Source organism: Pseudorca crassidens, chromosome Y (genome assembly GCF_039906515.1).
Source record: "Pseudorca crassidens isolate mPseCra1 chromosome Y, mPseCra1.hap1, whole genome shotgun sequence".
NCBI classification, from domain to species: Eukaryota; Metazoa; Chordata; class Mammalia; order Artiodactyla; family Delphinidae; genus Pseudorca; species Pseudorca crassidens.
In genome coordinates this window covers 16240109-16256905 of record NC_090318.1, presented here as the reverse complement: position 1 = coordinate 16256905, position 16797 = coordinate 16240109, and the positions used below count along the sequence as shown (strand labels likewise).

The 16797-nt window shown below is 37.3% G+C and overlaps 1 protein-coding gene across 1 annotated transcript in view; it reads right to left on the bottom strand.

Moving 5' to 3' along the window:
- LOC137217886 (protein WWC3-like) overlaps positions 1-16797 on the bottom strand; it is a 173190-nt gene that overhangs the window by 73848 nt on the left and 82545 nt on the right. The window contains 2 exon segments of the mRNA XM_067724886.1: positions 2660-2733; positions 15074-15223. Coding sequence (XP_067580987.1) covers positions 2660-2733; positions 15074-15223 — 224 coding nt within the window.

The window sequence follows — 16797 nt, the reverse complement described above, 5'->3', positions numbered from 1 at the left end:
GGCCAGAGACCTTAATGGACACCTCACTGAAGAAGATAAACAGACAGCAAAGCATATGAAAAAAAGATGCTCTAAATCATACGTCACCAGGGAAATGAAAATTAAAACAACAGTGAGGTTCTACTGCACACCTATTAGAATGGCCAAAATGAGGACACTGACAACGTCAAATGCCGGTGAGGATGTGGAGTAACAGGAACTCCCATTCACTGCTGGAAGGAATGCAGAATGCTACAGCCACTTTAGCAGTTTCTCACAAAACTAAACACTCTTACCATGTGATCCAGCAGTCACACTCCTTGGTGTTTACCCAAAAGAGCTGAAATTTTATGTCCACACAAATCTACACATGGATGTTTTTAGCAGCTTTGTTTATAACAGACAAACCTTGGAAGCAATTTGTTTCCATCTCACTGCTTATTAATTTTGTCCTGCTTTTATTTATATCGTCTATGTATCAAGAAACACTTCCCTTTATGTTTTTACATTTTATCAATGGAAATATACGTTTATTCCATCAATAATATTGTACATAGGATAAAAAAATAAACTTGGAAGCAACCAAGATGTCCTACTTTAGTAGATGAACAGAGAAATAAACTATGGTACATTTAAACAATGGGATATTATTCAGCACTAAAAAGGAATGAGCCATCAAGACATGAAATACAGGAAGGAAATTTACACAGTATTATAAGTGAAGAAGTCAATCTGAAAAGGCTACATACTGCATGATTATATGTATATGACTTTCTGGAAAACTATGGAGTTAGTAAATACTCAGTGGTTTTCATAGGTTAGTGCTGAGGAAGGAATGAGTAGGCAAAGCACTGTGGATTTTTAGGGAAGTGAAAAGACTGTACTGAATACCATAATATTGGATACATGTCATTATACATTTGTCCAAATGCACAGAATGTACAATACCATGAATGAACCCTAATGTAAAGGAACGATGGACTTCAGGTGATTATGATGTGACAATGTAGGTTCATGAATTGTAACAAATGTACCTACCCTCTGGTACATCTCTGGAGATGTTTATAGTGAGGGAGGTTATATGTGTAGATAGGTAAGAAGTACATGGGAACTCTATATTGTCCACTGAGTTTTGCTGTAAACCTGAAAATGCTCTAAAAAATAAAATATATGTAAAATATAAAATATACATAAGAAGTTGAAATGCAATGTTCTTTCATGAATAATCTACCTAAGTAGTTACCTAGACATTTTAAAGGTTATTCACTGTAACCTTAAAGGTTACATCTCTAGAAAATAAGAAATCACTCACTGTGTTTGGTAAATGTTACAGCAAAACAAGTAACAATTACTTGCTAAGCATAGCATTGACCTATTTTCTGAGTTTAGTGCAGCCTGGCAAATTCCAGCCTACACTATGCATTTTCAGAACAAACATGCAAAATGCCCAGAGGAATATTCACAAGAGGCAACATTCCTTCAAAAAATACGAGCAGGCTAAAGAGAAGAAGTATATGATTAATAATGTGACCACTGTAGATAATCAATATGGATAATGAATTTTGAAATATTACATGTGGAAATTTTAAAGTCCAACACTACTACATCATAACAAGCAAGAATAAATTGAATATAAAACCACTTAGCAAACTGAAGACCTAGGTCAGTTAATGCTTGTCCTTAGCAGGGAGTCATGTGAGCTGCTTCTGTTGATATTTTTACATTTCCTAAGAAGCCAAGAAAAGTGAAATTCCAGACATACATAAATTATACACAATGATGAGAGCCAATTATTTAGCCAGAAAGTATCCTCCTTACACTAGCTGGTATCCTGCTGTTTTGTCTTCAAGATAGTATTTCATTTTTGACGAAAGAAATTTCTTTTTGATACGCTTTATAGCTTTAAGTACGACATATTTTAAACAACTGTGTTTTAACAAGTTACCAAAGGGTGAAAAGAGATAAAGTCGCTAAGCAGGTGACAGTAATGCTAAAGCAGTGGGACAATATTGAAAACAAGGGGCCCTAAGCATTTGAGGAGAAATATGACGTATTAATTGTCTCAGTTTTGCCCATGTTCTAAAATTAAGACTAGGAAAGATAAACAAACAGGCACAAATATAGTCAAATACTGAATTTCAGAAGCCAGACTATTTATTATTATTTAGGTCAATATAAATAATTGCATCTAAATTCTTTCAAACAAAATGAAATGGAATATCTACTGCTATTACCTGTTACTCTAGTACTTAAAATGTCTTTGAAAACAATTATGTGTGGCTTTTTCCATTAATGGCTCAACATTAACCTATTGAGCTAAATAACTAAAAGGAAAAAACAATAGTTTAACTTAGGCTGGTCTGAGGGACTGATAGTCTAAGAGGAAGGAAAAAGGGAGTTCTCAGCCAGAAGGATAAAAAAAAGCTGAAAAATCTCCATTCTTAATGAATCAGATCTTTACAAGTGTTAGCAATATTTTGAATTTGACATTTTAAATGCACTTGACATTTTGTTACATGTATTCGGAAGCTAAACAAAAAATGAGAATCCATTATTTTGTATTACATTAGACACTGCATTTTGGTAAAATTGTAGGTAGACACATACTGAACTGTGTTCAATTTCTCTCCAGGGAAAAAGAAGTAAGCAGGAGGCAAGATATTTAAAATGAGTTTCTTACCTCTTTCTGGCCTCCTCACATTGCCGATTAAGTCTGACTTGGTCTACAAGGTTTGCTTTATCATCAAAGGCAAACTTTGGGGAATAAAAGAAAAACAATAAAAATTCACATTAAAACATTTTCAAAATTGTAAATTCATTTAAATTTCAGCAACAGTTAAAAATATTCTTTTAATTCTTCTTTAAATTTCAATTTTTTAAAGCACTGGAAGGAAATGTACCAAATAAAATTCTGTTGCAATCTCTGACCAGAGGGGTTTGGGAATCTGGGTTTAATATTATCTAAACAGTGGACTTTTTTTCCCCAGGGGAAAAATATTCGTTTGTTATTATATCAAACAAAATTGAAGTTTTTTGTTTTTGTTTTTTGTGGTACGCGGGCCTCTCACTGTTGTGGCCTCTCCTGTTGCGGAGCACAGGCTCCGGACACGCAGGCTCAGCAGCCATGGCTCACGAGCCCAGCCACTCCGCGGCATGTGGGATCTTCCCGGACTGGGGCACGAACCTGTGTCCCCTGCATCGGCAGGGGAACTCTCAACCACTGCGCTACCAGGGAAGCCCAAAATTGAAGTTTTTAAAGAAAGAAATAATTTATTAAGAGTTGATACAAAGTTTAAAATATTATCCCATTTTGTACAGTGTTCTCAAATATCAAGTTTCTCAATGAATACGGAATGATCATGTCCTACTAAGAAATAATAAAATCTGAAGAAGACAGACTAGTATGTGTTTGGGATATAGGATAACTCTCTCCAATATGGTATGCTATATAAAAGAACAAAATGTAAAAATAAGGAAATCAAAGAATAAAAATGACTGGGATTGGGCAATATTACTTTAAGAGCTAGAATATAAAATGTGGTGTTCTGGATCCAATCAGTAGTTGTATTTAAATATTTTTCCTACTAATTACACTGAAGTGAACGACATGCTAGACAAAACAAAAAGACCTATACGAAACACAACTGTGGCTTACTTTTTTTCATTCCTGGAAATGTCATAAAAATGTATTTTCAACAAATCCTTCAGGGACTTCCCTGGTGGTGCACGGGTTAAGAACCCTCCTGCCAATGCAGGGGACACGGTTCAATTCCTGGTCCAGGAAGATCCTACATGCCATGGAGCAACTAAGCCTGTGCACCGCAACTACTGAGCCTGTGCTCTAGAGCCTGCAAGCCACAACTACTGAGCCTGCATGCTGCAACTAATGAAGCCCGCGCACCTATAGCCCATGCTGCGCAAGAGAAGCCACCACAATGAGAAGCCCGCGCACCACAATGAAGAGTAGCCCCCGCTTGCTGCAACTAGAGAAAGCCTGCACACAACAAAGACCCAACGCAGCCAACAATAAATAAATTTTAAAAAAATCCTTCTAGGTGTAGACTTGACTTTATTAGATCATATATTATGACCACTAAGTCTTTTTCCTTTTAATAACTTCATGTCAACAAATATTTAAGAACATTCTACTTGAATGATTAGTAATTTATCTGTTGATACACATTTTGATAAGTTTCTATTGTGAATTTCTCTACACGTGTATTGCCTTGGAAATATACTGAACAACAAGATGAAGAAGTGGCTTATGGTGCACTGAAAATTCTCCAATGAAATGAGTCACAATCATATATTTAAACAGTTCTATCAGCTCCCCCTTTCCACAAACTCTGCTCAGTATACATATTTCGATATGAAGTTTGACATCTTCAGAAACTTTCCAGAAAGGAAATGCTCTACTTGTCTTTTCATCACCCTCTTTATCACTGAGCTGATTCTTCAGTGAGATTAATACACTTCACTCCTTAAATCTCTTCTAAAAGTAATTTACAAACTTGTAGGCTTCACTCTTCTTTGAGACAAATAAAAATGTTTTAGTCAAAAACAAAGCAACCTACAATTAAAAAATACCAAAATGGTTCCTGTCTCAGTTTCTATATAGTCCTATACCATGTACCACAAATTCCAAATTCCAATGTTATGCTGATATTGCTTGTAAGTCTCTGGTTACAAATCCCTATTCTTGGAAAACATGTCATATACATAACACCTGTCCTCAAAACTGGCTCATAATACTAACTAAAATAGATACACTTCTAAGTTGGCCCTCAACAATCTTCACTTTCTGTTATTCAGCCCAGGTGTGTTCACCTCTACTAGAAAGTAGGTTGGACCCAGTGACTTGATTCGATCCAACAGAAAAGAGCAAAAGTAAAGAAAAGTCATTTCTGTGATTAGGTTACAATGGATTGTTACTCCCATTATGTTAGGTGACTTTCTCTATTGCCTTCTCAGCTTACACATTTTGGTGAAACAAACTGCCATGCTGAAGAGTATAGGTGATTTACAATGTTGTGTTAGTTTCAGGTGTATAGCAAAGTGAATCAGTTTTACATATACATATATCCACTCTTTTTAAAATTCTTTTCCCACGTAGGTCATTACAGACTGTTGAGTAGAGTTCCCTATGCTATAGAGTAGGTCCTTATTAGCTATAAACTTTACACATAGTAGTGTCTATATGTCAATCCCAATCTTCCAGTTTATCCCTCCTCCCCTTTCCCCGTCTAACCACAGTTTGTTTTCTACATCTGTGACTCTATTTCTGTTTTGTATATAGGTTCATTTGTATCATTTTTTTTGATTCCACATATAAGCAATATCATATGATATTTGTCTTTCTCTGTCTGACCTACTTCACTTAGTATGGTAATCTCTAGTTCCATCCATATTGCTGCAAATGGCATTATTTCATTCTTTTTTATGGCTGAGTAGTATTCCATTATATATATGTACCACATCTTTATCATTCCATGGTCAATGGACACTTAGCTTGCTTCCATGTCCTGGCTATTGTAAATAGTGCTGCAGTGAACACTGGGGTGCATGTATTTTTTCGAATTATGGTTTTCTCTGGATATATGCCCAGGATTGGGATAGCAGGATCATATGTAGCTCTATTTTTAGCTTTTTAAGGAAGCTCCATACTGTTATCCATAGTGGCTGCACCAGTTTACATTTCCAACAACAGTGGAATTTATTGCTTGTAGACTTTTTGATAATGGGCATTCTGACTGCTGTGAGGTGATATCGCATTGTAATTTTGATTTGCATTTCTCCGATAATTAGTGATGTTGAGCATATTTTCATGTGACTTTTGGCGATCAGTATGTCTTATTTTGAGAAATGTCTACTTAGATCTTCCACCCATTTTTTTGATTGCCTTGTTTGTTTCTTTTTGATATCCAGCTGCATGAGCTGTTTGTATATTTTGGAGATTTATCCCTTGTTGGTCACTCTGCAAATATTTTTTCTCATCTGTCTTTCCCTAGTCTTTTCATTTTGTTTATGGTTTCCTTTGCTGGGCAGAAGATTTTCAGTTTAATGAGGTCCCATTTGCTTATTTTTGTTTTTATTTTCATTACTCTAGGAGGTGGGTCAAAAATGATCTTCCTGTGATTTATGTCAAAGACTGTTCTTCCTATGTTTTCCTCTAAGAGTTTTATAGCGTCTGGTCTTACTAACCCATTTTGAGTTTATTTTTGTGTATGATGTCAGAGAATGTTCTAATTTCATTCTTTTACATGTAGCTGTCCAGTTTTCCCAGCACTCCTTATTGAAGAGACTGTCTTTTCCCCCTTGTACATTCTTGCTTGTTTGGTCACCTAATCTGAGACTGACTTTCTAATTGACCTGACACTTTGACTGCAGTTTTAAAACCCACATAGCAAGAGCTAATATATGATATCATATGTACTTATGATATAGGGCATAGCTTTTTGGTATTTTTCTCTATAGTAACATGATGTAGTAGACAGTGCAGGAGTTTAATCATCAGAGATGTAATTTTGAACCCAGACTTGCCTCTCTCAGCTTTAAGACCTTAGGTAACCTGGCACCTTAGTCTCCTCATCATACTATGTAACAGAGATGGGAACAACTGGTTAAAATGAGGTCAGACGTGGGAAGATGCCTGCCCCCGTACACTTAAGAGTTTCATCAATAAGAAGAATTTACTGCTATTGTTATTATAACTCTGTAACAAGCTTCACACCAAAAGGTTTAGGACATTCTATATAAATCATTACAAAAGTTTTTGATCTAACCCCTTTCTCCTCATGCTAGTTAGAAATAAATACATTCTAATTCTAACCTCCTGACAAGAAGCAATGACTAACTAAAGAAACTGAGTGAGTCAGACTTCTTTCCTTCTCTCAGTCACTCCAAAATCTTTAGAAAAAAAAATTATTTTTTGGGTTAACAGATTCTTCCCTGTGTGTTACAGTTAGTGACCATATTCTTTAAACCACATAATACATGTGGTTGAAAATGTACAAGTGTACTATTAGGAAAATGAGGGGAAAACTGAAAATAGGCTGTTCCAGAAAATTCAAGAAATACTCATTATTTACTATACTTCCAAAAGAGGAAACGTTTGCTGAGTTTCAAAATAGTAGCTAATTATTTTTTTTCTCATTTTGAATATTTAATGACTAGTACTGTTAACAACACAAGATTTACAATCAAACAAGAATAAGCTGTGTGACCTTGGGCAAGTCACTTCACCTCTCTGAGCCTCAAATTCCAAACCTGCAATATAACAATTTTTTTAACATCTTTATGGGAGTATAATTCTTTTACAATAGTGTGTTAGTTTCTGCTTTATAACAAACTGAATCAGTTATACATACACATATGTTCCCATCTCTCTTCCCTCTTGCGTCTCCCTCCGTCCCACATTCCCTATCCCACCCCTCTAGGTGGTCTCAAAGCACCAAGTCGATCTACCTGTGTTTTGCGGCTGCTTCCCACTAGCTATCTATTTTACATATGGTAGTGTATATATGTCCATGCCACTCTCTCGCTTTGTCACAGCTTACCCTTCCCAGTCCCCATATCCTTAAGTCCATTCTCTACTAGGTCTGTGTCTCTATTCCTGTCTTACCCCTAGGTTCTTCATGACATTTTTTTCTTAAATTCCATATATATGTGTTAGCATATGGTATTTGTCTTTCTCTTTCTGACTTACATCGCTCTGTATGACAGACTCTAGGTCCATCCACCTCATTACAAATAGCTCAATTTCGTTTCTTTCTATGTCTGAGTATATTGCATTATATATATGTGCCACATCTTCTTTATCCATTCATCCAATGATGGACACTTAGGTTGTTTCCATCTCTGGGCTATTGTAAATAGAGGTGCAATGAACATTTTGGTACATGACTCTTTTTGAATTATGGTTTTTTCAGGGTATATGCCCAGTAGTGGTATTGCTGGGTCATATGGTAGTTCTATTTGTAGTTTTTAATGAACCTCCATACTGTTCTCCACAGTGCCTATCTCAATTTACATTCCAACCAACAGTGGAAGAGGGTTCCCTTTTCTCCACACCCTCTCCAGCATTTATTGTTTCTAGATTTTTTGATGATGGCTTTTCTGACTGCTGTGAGATGATATCTCATCGTAGTTTTGATTTGCATTTCTCTAATGATTAGTGAAGTTGAGCATTCTTTCATGTGTTTGTTGGCAGTCTGTATATCTTCTTTGGAAAAATGTCTATTTAGGTCGTCTGCCCATTTTTGGATTGGATTGTTTGTTTTTTTGTTATTGAGCTGCATGAGCTGCATATAAAATTTGGAGGTTAATCCTTTGTCAGTTGCTTCATTTGCAAATATTTTCTACCATTCTGAGGGTTGTCTTTTGGTATTTTTTATGGTTCCTTTGCTGTGCAAAAGCTTTGAAGTTTCATTAGGTCCCATTTGTTTATTTTTGTTTTTATTTCCATTTCTCTAGGAGGTGGGTCAAAAAAGATTTTGCTGTGATTTATGTCATAGAGTACTCTACCTATGTTTTCCTCTAAGAGTTTGATAGTTTTTCTCCTTACATTTAGGTCTTTAATCCATTTTGAGTTTTTTTGTGTGTGTGGTGTTAGGGAGTGATCTAATCTCATACTTTTACATGTACCTGTCCAGTTTTCGCAGTACCACTTCCTGAAGAGGCTGTCCTTTCTCCATTGTACATTCCTGTCTCCTTTATCAAAGATAAGGTGACCATATGTGCATGGGTTTATATCTGGGCTTTCTATCCTGTTCCATTGATCTATCTTTCTGTTTTTGTGCCAGTACCATACTGTCTTGATTACTGTAGCTTTGTAGTATAGTCTGAAGTCAGTGAGCCTGATTCCTACCGCTCCGTTTTTTATTCTCAAGATTGCTTTGGCTATTCGGAGTCTCTTGTAATTCCATACAAATTGTGAAATTTTTTGTCCTAGTTCTGTGAAAAATTTCAGTGGTAGTTTGATAGGGATTGCATTGAATCTGTAGTTTGCTTTGGGTAGTGGAGTCATTTTCACAATGCTGATTCTTCCAATCCAAGAACATGGTATATCTCTCCATCTATTTGTATCATCTTTAATTTCTTTCATCAGTGTCTGATAATTTTCTGCATACAGGTCTTTTGTCTCCTTAGGCAGGTTTATTCCTAGATATTTTATTTTTGTTACAATGGTAAATGGGAGTGTTTTCTTAATTTCACTTTCAGATTTTTCATCATTAGTGTTTAGGAATGCCAGAGATTTCTGTGCATTAACTTTGTATCCTGCTACTTTACCAAATTCATTGATTAGCTCTAGTAGTTTTCTGGTAGCATATTTAGGATTCTCTATGTGTAGTATCATGTCATCTGCAAACAGTGACAGCTTTACTTCTTCTTTTCCAATTTGGATTCCTTTCATTTCCTTTTCTTCTGTGATTGCTGTGGCTAAAACTCCCAAAACTATGTTGAATAAGAGTGGTGAGATAGGGCAACGTTGTCTTGTTCCTGATCTTAGTGGAAATGATTTCAGTTTTTCACCATTGAGGACAATGTTGGCTGTGGGTTTGTCATATATAGCCTTTATTATGTTGAGGAAAGTTCCCTCTATGCCTACTTTGTGCAGGGTTTTTATCATAAATGGGTGTGAATTTTGTCAAAAACTTTCACTGCATCTATCGAGATGATCATATGGTTTTTCTCCTTTAATTTGTTAATATGGTGTATCACTTGATCATGGTGTATGATCCTTTTAATGTGCTGTTGGTTCTGTTTGCCAGTATCTTGTTGAGGATTTTTGCATGTATGTTCATCAGTGATATTGGCCTGTAGTTTTCTGTCTTTGTGACATCCTTGTCTGGTTTTGGTATCAGGGTGATGGTGGCCTTGTAGAATGAGTTTGGGAGTGTTCCTCCCTCTGCTATATTTTGGAAGAGTTTGAGAAGGATAGGTGTTAGCTCTTCTCTAAATGTTTGATGGAATTTGCCTGTGAAGCCATCTGGTCTTGGGCTTTTGTTTGTTGGGAGATTTTTAATCACAGTTTCAATTTCATTGCCTGTGATTGGTCTGTTCATATTATCTATTTTTTCCTGATTCAGTCTTGGCAGGTTGTGTATTTCTAAGAATTTGTCCATTTCTTCCAGGTTGTCCATTTTATTGGCATAGAGTTGCTTGTTGTCACCTCTCATGATCTTTTGTATTTCTGCAGTGTCAGTTGTTACCTCTCCTTTTTCATTTCTAATTCTATTGAGTCTTCTCCCTTTTTTTCTTGCTGAGTCTGGCTAATGGTTTATCAATAATATTTATCTTCTCAAAGAACCAGCTTTTAGTTTTATTGATATTTGCTATCATTTCCTTCATTTCTTTTTCATTTACTTCTGATCTGATTTTATGATTTCTTTCCTTCCACTAACTTTGGGGTACTTTTGTTCTTCTTTCTCTATTTGCTTTAGGTGCAAGGTTAGGTTGTTAATTCGAGATGTTTCCTGTTTCTTAAGGTAGGATTGATTGCTATAAACCTCTCTTAGAACTGCTTTTAATGCATCCCATAGGTTTTGGGTCATCGTGTCTCCATTGTCATTTGTTTCTAGGTATATTTTGATTTCCTCTTTGATTTCTTCAGTGATCACTTCGTTATTAAGTACTGTATTGTTTAGTCTCCATGTGTTTGTATTTTCTACAGATCTTTCCCTGTAGTTGACATCTAGTCTCATAGCATTGTGGTCGGAAAGGAAACTTGATACAATTTCAATTCTCTTAAATTTACCAATGCTTGATTTGTGACCCTAGATTTGATCTATCGTGGAGATGTTCCATGAACACTTGAGAGAAATGTGTGTTCTGTTGTTTTTGGATGGAATGTCCTATAAATATCAATTAAGTCCATCTTGTTTAATGTATTATTTAAAGCTTGTTTTTCCTTTTTTATTTTCATTTTGGATGATCTTTCCATTGGTGAAAGCGGGTTGTTAAAGTCCCCTACTATGAATGTGTTACTGTCGATTTCCCCTTTTATGGCTGTTAGTATTTGCTTTATGTATGGAGGTGCTTCTATGTTGGGTGCATAAATATTTACAATTATTATATCTTCTTCTCGGATCGATCCCTTGATCATTGTATAGTGTCCTTCTTTGTCTCTTGTAATAGTCTTTATTTTCAATCTATATTGTCTTATATGAGAATTGCTACTCCAGCTTTCTTTTCATTTCCATTTGTATGGAATATCTTTTTCCATTCTCTCACTTTCAGTCTGTATGTGTCCCTAGGTCTGAAGTGGGTCTCTTATAGACAGCACACATATGCGTCTTCTTTTTGTATCCATTCAGGCAGTCTGTGTCTTTCGGTGGAAGCATTTATCCACTTACATTGAAGGTAATTATCGATATGTATGTTCCTATTCCCATTTCTTAATTGTTTTGGATTTGTTACTGTAGGTCTTTTCCTCCTCTTGTGTTTCTTGCCTAGACAAGTTCGTTTAGCATTTCTTTTAAAGCTGGTTGGTGCTGCCCCACTCTCTCAGCTTTTGCTTGTCTGTGAAGTTTTAATTTCTCCATCAAATCTGAGTGAGATCCTTGCTGGGTAGTGTAATCTTGGTTGTAGGTTTTTCTCCTTCATCACTTTAAATATGTCCTGCCAGTCCCTTCTGGCTTGCAGAGTTTATGCTGAAAGATCAGCTGTTAATCTTATGGGGATTCTGTTGTGTGTTGTTTTTCCCTTGCTGCTTTTAATATGTTTTCTTTGTATTTAATTTTTGACAGTTTGATTAATATGTGTCTTGGTGCGTTTCTCCATGGATTTATGCTGTATGGGACCCTCTGTGCTTCGTGGACTTGATTAACTATTTCCTTTCCCAAACTGGGGAAGTTTTCAACTATAATCTCTTCAAATATTTTCTCAGTCCCTTTCTTTTTCTCTTCTTCTTCTGGGACCCCTATGATTTGAATGTTGCTGTGTTTACTGTTGTCCCAGAGGTCTCTGAGACTGTCCTCAGTTCTTTTCATTCTTTTTTCTTTATTCTGCTCTGCAGTAGGTATTTCCACTATTTTATCTTCCAGGTCACTGTCTTCAGGTCTTCTGTCTCAGTTATTCTGCCATTGATCCCTTCTAGAGTATTTTTAATTTCATTTATTGTTTTTCATCATTGCTTGTTTCCTCTTTAGTTCTTCTAGGTTCTTGTTAAATGTTTCTTGCATTTTCTCTATTCTATTTCAAACATTTTGGATCATCTTTACTAACATTATTCTGAATTCTTCTTCAGGTAGACTGCCTATATCCTCTTCATTTGTTAGGTCTGGTGGGTTTTTGTCTTGCTCCTTCTGCTGTGTGTTTTTCTGTTTCTCATTTTGCTCATCTTACTGTGTTTGGGGTCTCCTTTTTGCAGGCTGCAGGTTCGTGGTTCCCTTTATTTTTGGTGTCTGCCCCCAGTGGTTAAGGTTGGTTCAGTGGGTTGTGTAGGCTTCCTGGTAAAAGGGACTAGTGCCTGTGTTCCGGTGGATGCGGCTGGATCTTTTCTTTCTGGTGGGCGGTCCACATCTGGTGGTTTTGGCGTGTCTCTGGTCTTATTATGTTTTTTGGCAGCGTCTCTGCTAATGGGTGGGGTTGTGTTACTGTCTTCTAGTTTTTTGGCATAGAGTGTCCAGCACTGTAGCTTGCTGGTGTTGAGTGCAGCTGTGTGTTGGTGGTGAGATGGAGATCTCTGGGAGGTTTTCACCACGTGATATTACGTGGAGCTGGGACATGTCTTTTGGACCAGTGTGGAGAAAAAGAAAGCAAGAAAGAAGGAAGGAAGGAAGGAAGGAAGGAAGGAAGGAAGGAAGGAAGGGAGGGAGGGAGGGAGGGAGGGAGGGAGGGAGGGTGGGAGGGACGGAGGGAGGGAGGGAGCAAGGGAGCAAGGGAGGGAGGAAGGGAGCAAGGGAGGAAGGAAAGGAGGTAGGAAGGAAGGAAGGAAAGAAGGATGGAAAGAAAGAATGAAAGAAAGAGGATAAAATAAAATAAAGATAAAACAAAATAGAATTATTAAAATAAAAAATAATTATTAAGAAAAAAAAATTTTTTAAGTAAAAAAATAACCGGACGGGCAGAGTCCTAGGACAAATGGTGAAACCAAAGCTATACAGACAAAATCTCACACAGAAGCATACACAAAGACACTCACAAAAAAAGGAAAAGGGGAAAAAATAATACATCTTTTAATATATTAAAATTCTCAAAATCTACCTCCTCAATTTGGGATGATTTGGGGGCTCTGGCTCACTCAGGCTGCGGGGAGGGAGGGGTCCGGATGTGGGGCGAGCCCATGTGGCAGAGGCCGGCGTGACGTTGCAGCAGCCTGAGGCTCGTCATGTGTTCTCACCAGGAAGTTGTCCCTGGATCCTGGGACCCTGGCAGTGGCGGGCTGCACAGGCTCCCGGGAGGGGAGGTGTGTAGAGTGACCTGTGCTCACACACAGGCTTCTTGGTGGTGGCAACAGTGGCCTTAGCGTCTCCCGCCCATCTCTGGGGTCCGTGCTGTTAGCCGCGGCTCGCGCCTGTCTCTGGAGGTCCTTTAAGCAGCACTCGTAATCCCCTCTCCTTGTTCACCAGGAAACAAAGAGGGAAGAAAAAGTCTCTTGACTCTCAAGCACGTCCAGACATTTCCCCGGACTCCCTCCCAGCTAGCCGTGGTGTATTAACCCCCTGCAGGCTGTGTTCAGGCCACCAACCCCAGTCCTCTCCTTGCACTCCAACCGAAGCCTGAGTCTCAGCTCCCAGCCCCGCCTGCCCCGGCAGGTGAGCTGACAAGCCTCTCGGGCTGGTGAGTGCCAGTTGGCACTGATCCTCTGTGCAGGAATCTCAATGCTTTGCCCTCCACACCCGTTTCTGTGCTCTCCTCCGTGGCTCCAAAGTTCCCCCCTCCACCACCCGCAGTCTCCGCCCGTGAAGGGCCTTCTAGTGTGTAGAAACTTTTCCTCCTTCACAGCTCCCTTCCACTGGTGCAGGTCCCATCCCTATTCTTTTGTCTCTGTTTATTCTTTTTTCTTTTGCCCTACTCAGGTACGCAAGGAGTTTCTTGCCTTTTGGGAGGTCTGAGGTCTTCTGCCAGCGTTCAGTAGGTGTTCTGTAGGAGTTGTTCCACGTGTAGATGTATTTCTTATGTATCTGTGGGGAGGAAGGTGATTTCTGCGTGTTACTCTTCCACCATCTTCCCCCTGCAGTACTAATTATTTCAAGACCTGAGTTTTATGTCAATCTATTTTCTTTATTCTCTCATCTTTTTCTGTCTTCACCTTTCCACTTACACATCTCTGTTTAATAAGTCTTAGGAAAAAGAAGCAGTCCAAGTGGCTTTCTATTTGGTAAAATCTTAACAGCAAATGTCACTCAATGACATTACAAAAGTACTGCTTTTAAATATCCACAGTCCAGTTTCAAATACTGATTCCCAATCCTCACCTAACTCAAAGATTCACACATTATCAAAAGTGCATTTTGAAATTCTACCAAGTCTCAAACAAAATTAATTTTAATTCAGGTAAATTTCCTAACCTTTTTTTAGAACAATGACAAACAGTATCAAAGTAGAAGCCAAGAGTGCCTCAGCTACAAAGACTTTAGTAACCTAGTGTTGTAAAGTCAATCCTCAGGCAACCAGGGGAAAAATCCATTCTGCCACCTAATAAGTAAAGTTTTATAGGAACATAGCCACACCAATTTGTTCTTCTAGAACCTATGGGTCCTTGTGTACTAGATGGCAGAGCTGAATAGCTGACAGACACCACATCCCTGAAAAGCCTAATACATTCACTGTCTGATCCTTCTACAGAAAAAGCTTGCCAATCTGTGCATTAGAAAGTCATGTTTTGTTGAAAAAGTGTTTAATCTCAACTCTGCAAAGGGTTCTTTTAAAAAATCTAAGTCACAAGGACAAAGGTAGCTAAAAATTTAACTGCATCCCATACCATTGAACCTTCACAAGAGGGAATCAAACAATATGCTGTCTTTCAACCTAACTGCATAAAACATTAAATATTTGTGAAAATGGAAAATTAAACAAAACTGCTGATGGCAACACAAAAGAAGCCCTTCTCTCTCAGCACACTTGTTTCTTGTCCCTTAAGCAAGCATACCTCTCCAATGATATCCGTTTGAGATGAAGCATCACAGAACTGTTGAGGCAAATGAGAATCTACAAGTGAGCCCGAACTCTGAGAAAAATCCTGCAGAGAGTCAGTAATAAAGGAGAAATTCTTGAAACCATTGGTAAGGTTCACCAGGCTCTGTAACAGAATAAGACAAACTATTTGAAGAGAGATGTAATGCTTCCCTTCTCTTTAAAGCAGTCATTTCACTCCAATTATAGGTCTCCAACTCTCACTGGGCAGTTGACCCACCCCACTCTCCATTCTTGTTAGATTTAAAAGAAAATTTTCTCACTACTTGCACCTTTAATAAAATTTTTTATAATTTAAACCAGTGATTGACTGATTCTGATGGATTGTGACTAAAATGGCAAATAATTGTGGTACCATTTTAACTAGCTTTTAAAATCTTTGTTTCCTAAAGAAAAACAGTTATGTTAGTAAGAAAAAAATGCTAACATCCCTTGAGATCTTCATAGATAAACCACAGAGAATGTGAAAACAATTCCCATACTGTGCTCATATATGTTTTAGAGAGCTCAAATGCACCTAACACAATGCTTTCAAACTGAACCATTCTGTGGCAGTTAATGCAATCACCATGTTGTACAACCACTGCTTCTTATCTAGTTCCAAAACATTTCCACTGCCCCAAGAGGAAACTTGTAACTCTTTGAACAGGCAGTATCACTGGTTCCCTGACCTTAAGCAAATGACAATCACTTTTTTCCTCTAACGATTTACTTATTGTGAATATTTCATATAAAAAAATCATACAAAATCATACAACTTATGTCTGGCTCCTTTCATTTATAATAACATTTCTGAGATTCAAACATATAGCATGTTAACTACTTCACTCCTTTTTATGGCTGAATAATATTCCATTCTATATATAATTGAATATATATGCATTCATCGGCTGATAGGCACAAGCTATTTCTATCTCTTTTCTACTGAAAAATAATGCTGCTATGAATATGTATGAATTCATATGAATACCTGTTTTAAACTCTTTTACATATAGATAAATTTGGCAGTGGAACTGCTGGATCATACAGTAAGTTGTACTTTTTGAAGTATTCTCAAACTGCTTTCCAGAATGGCTGCATGTTTTATAATCAACAGCAACATACAAGGGTTCGATTTCTCCATATCCTCACCAACGCTTGTTATTTGCAGTTTTTAAATTATATACCATCTTATTGTGCGGGAAATATTATTTCACTGTTCTTGGCTTTGCATTTCCTCAATGATTAATGATGCTGAGCATTTTTTCATATGCTTACTAGCCATTTGTCCATCTTCTTTCAAGAAATATCTGTTTAGGTTTTACCCCCTTTCAATTGAATTGTTTGCCTTTCTTTTGTTAGGTTTAAGAGTTTTTTTGTTCTTGTTCTGCATGCTACTTAAAAATATATATGATTTGCAAATATTTTCTCTGATTTTTGTGGATACCTTTTAACTGCTGGCATCACTTAATGCATAACACTTTATTTGAATTACAAAGTTTCTATTTTTTCTTTTATTCTCTGTGCTGTCTTGTGTTATATCCAAGAAAAGACTACCAAATCCAATGCTCTGAAGATTTTCCTCTGTGTTTTCCTCAAAGAGTTTTGTAATCTTAGCTCCTGCATTTACATCCTTCATCAATTCTGAGTTAACCTTTTTATAGTGTAAAGTAAGGCTGCAGCTTCATTCCCCTGCATGTG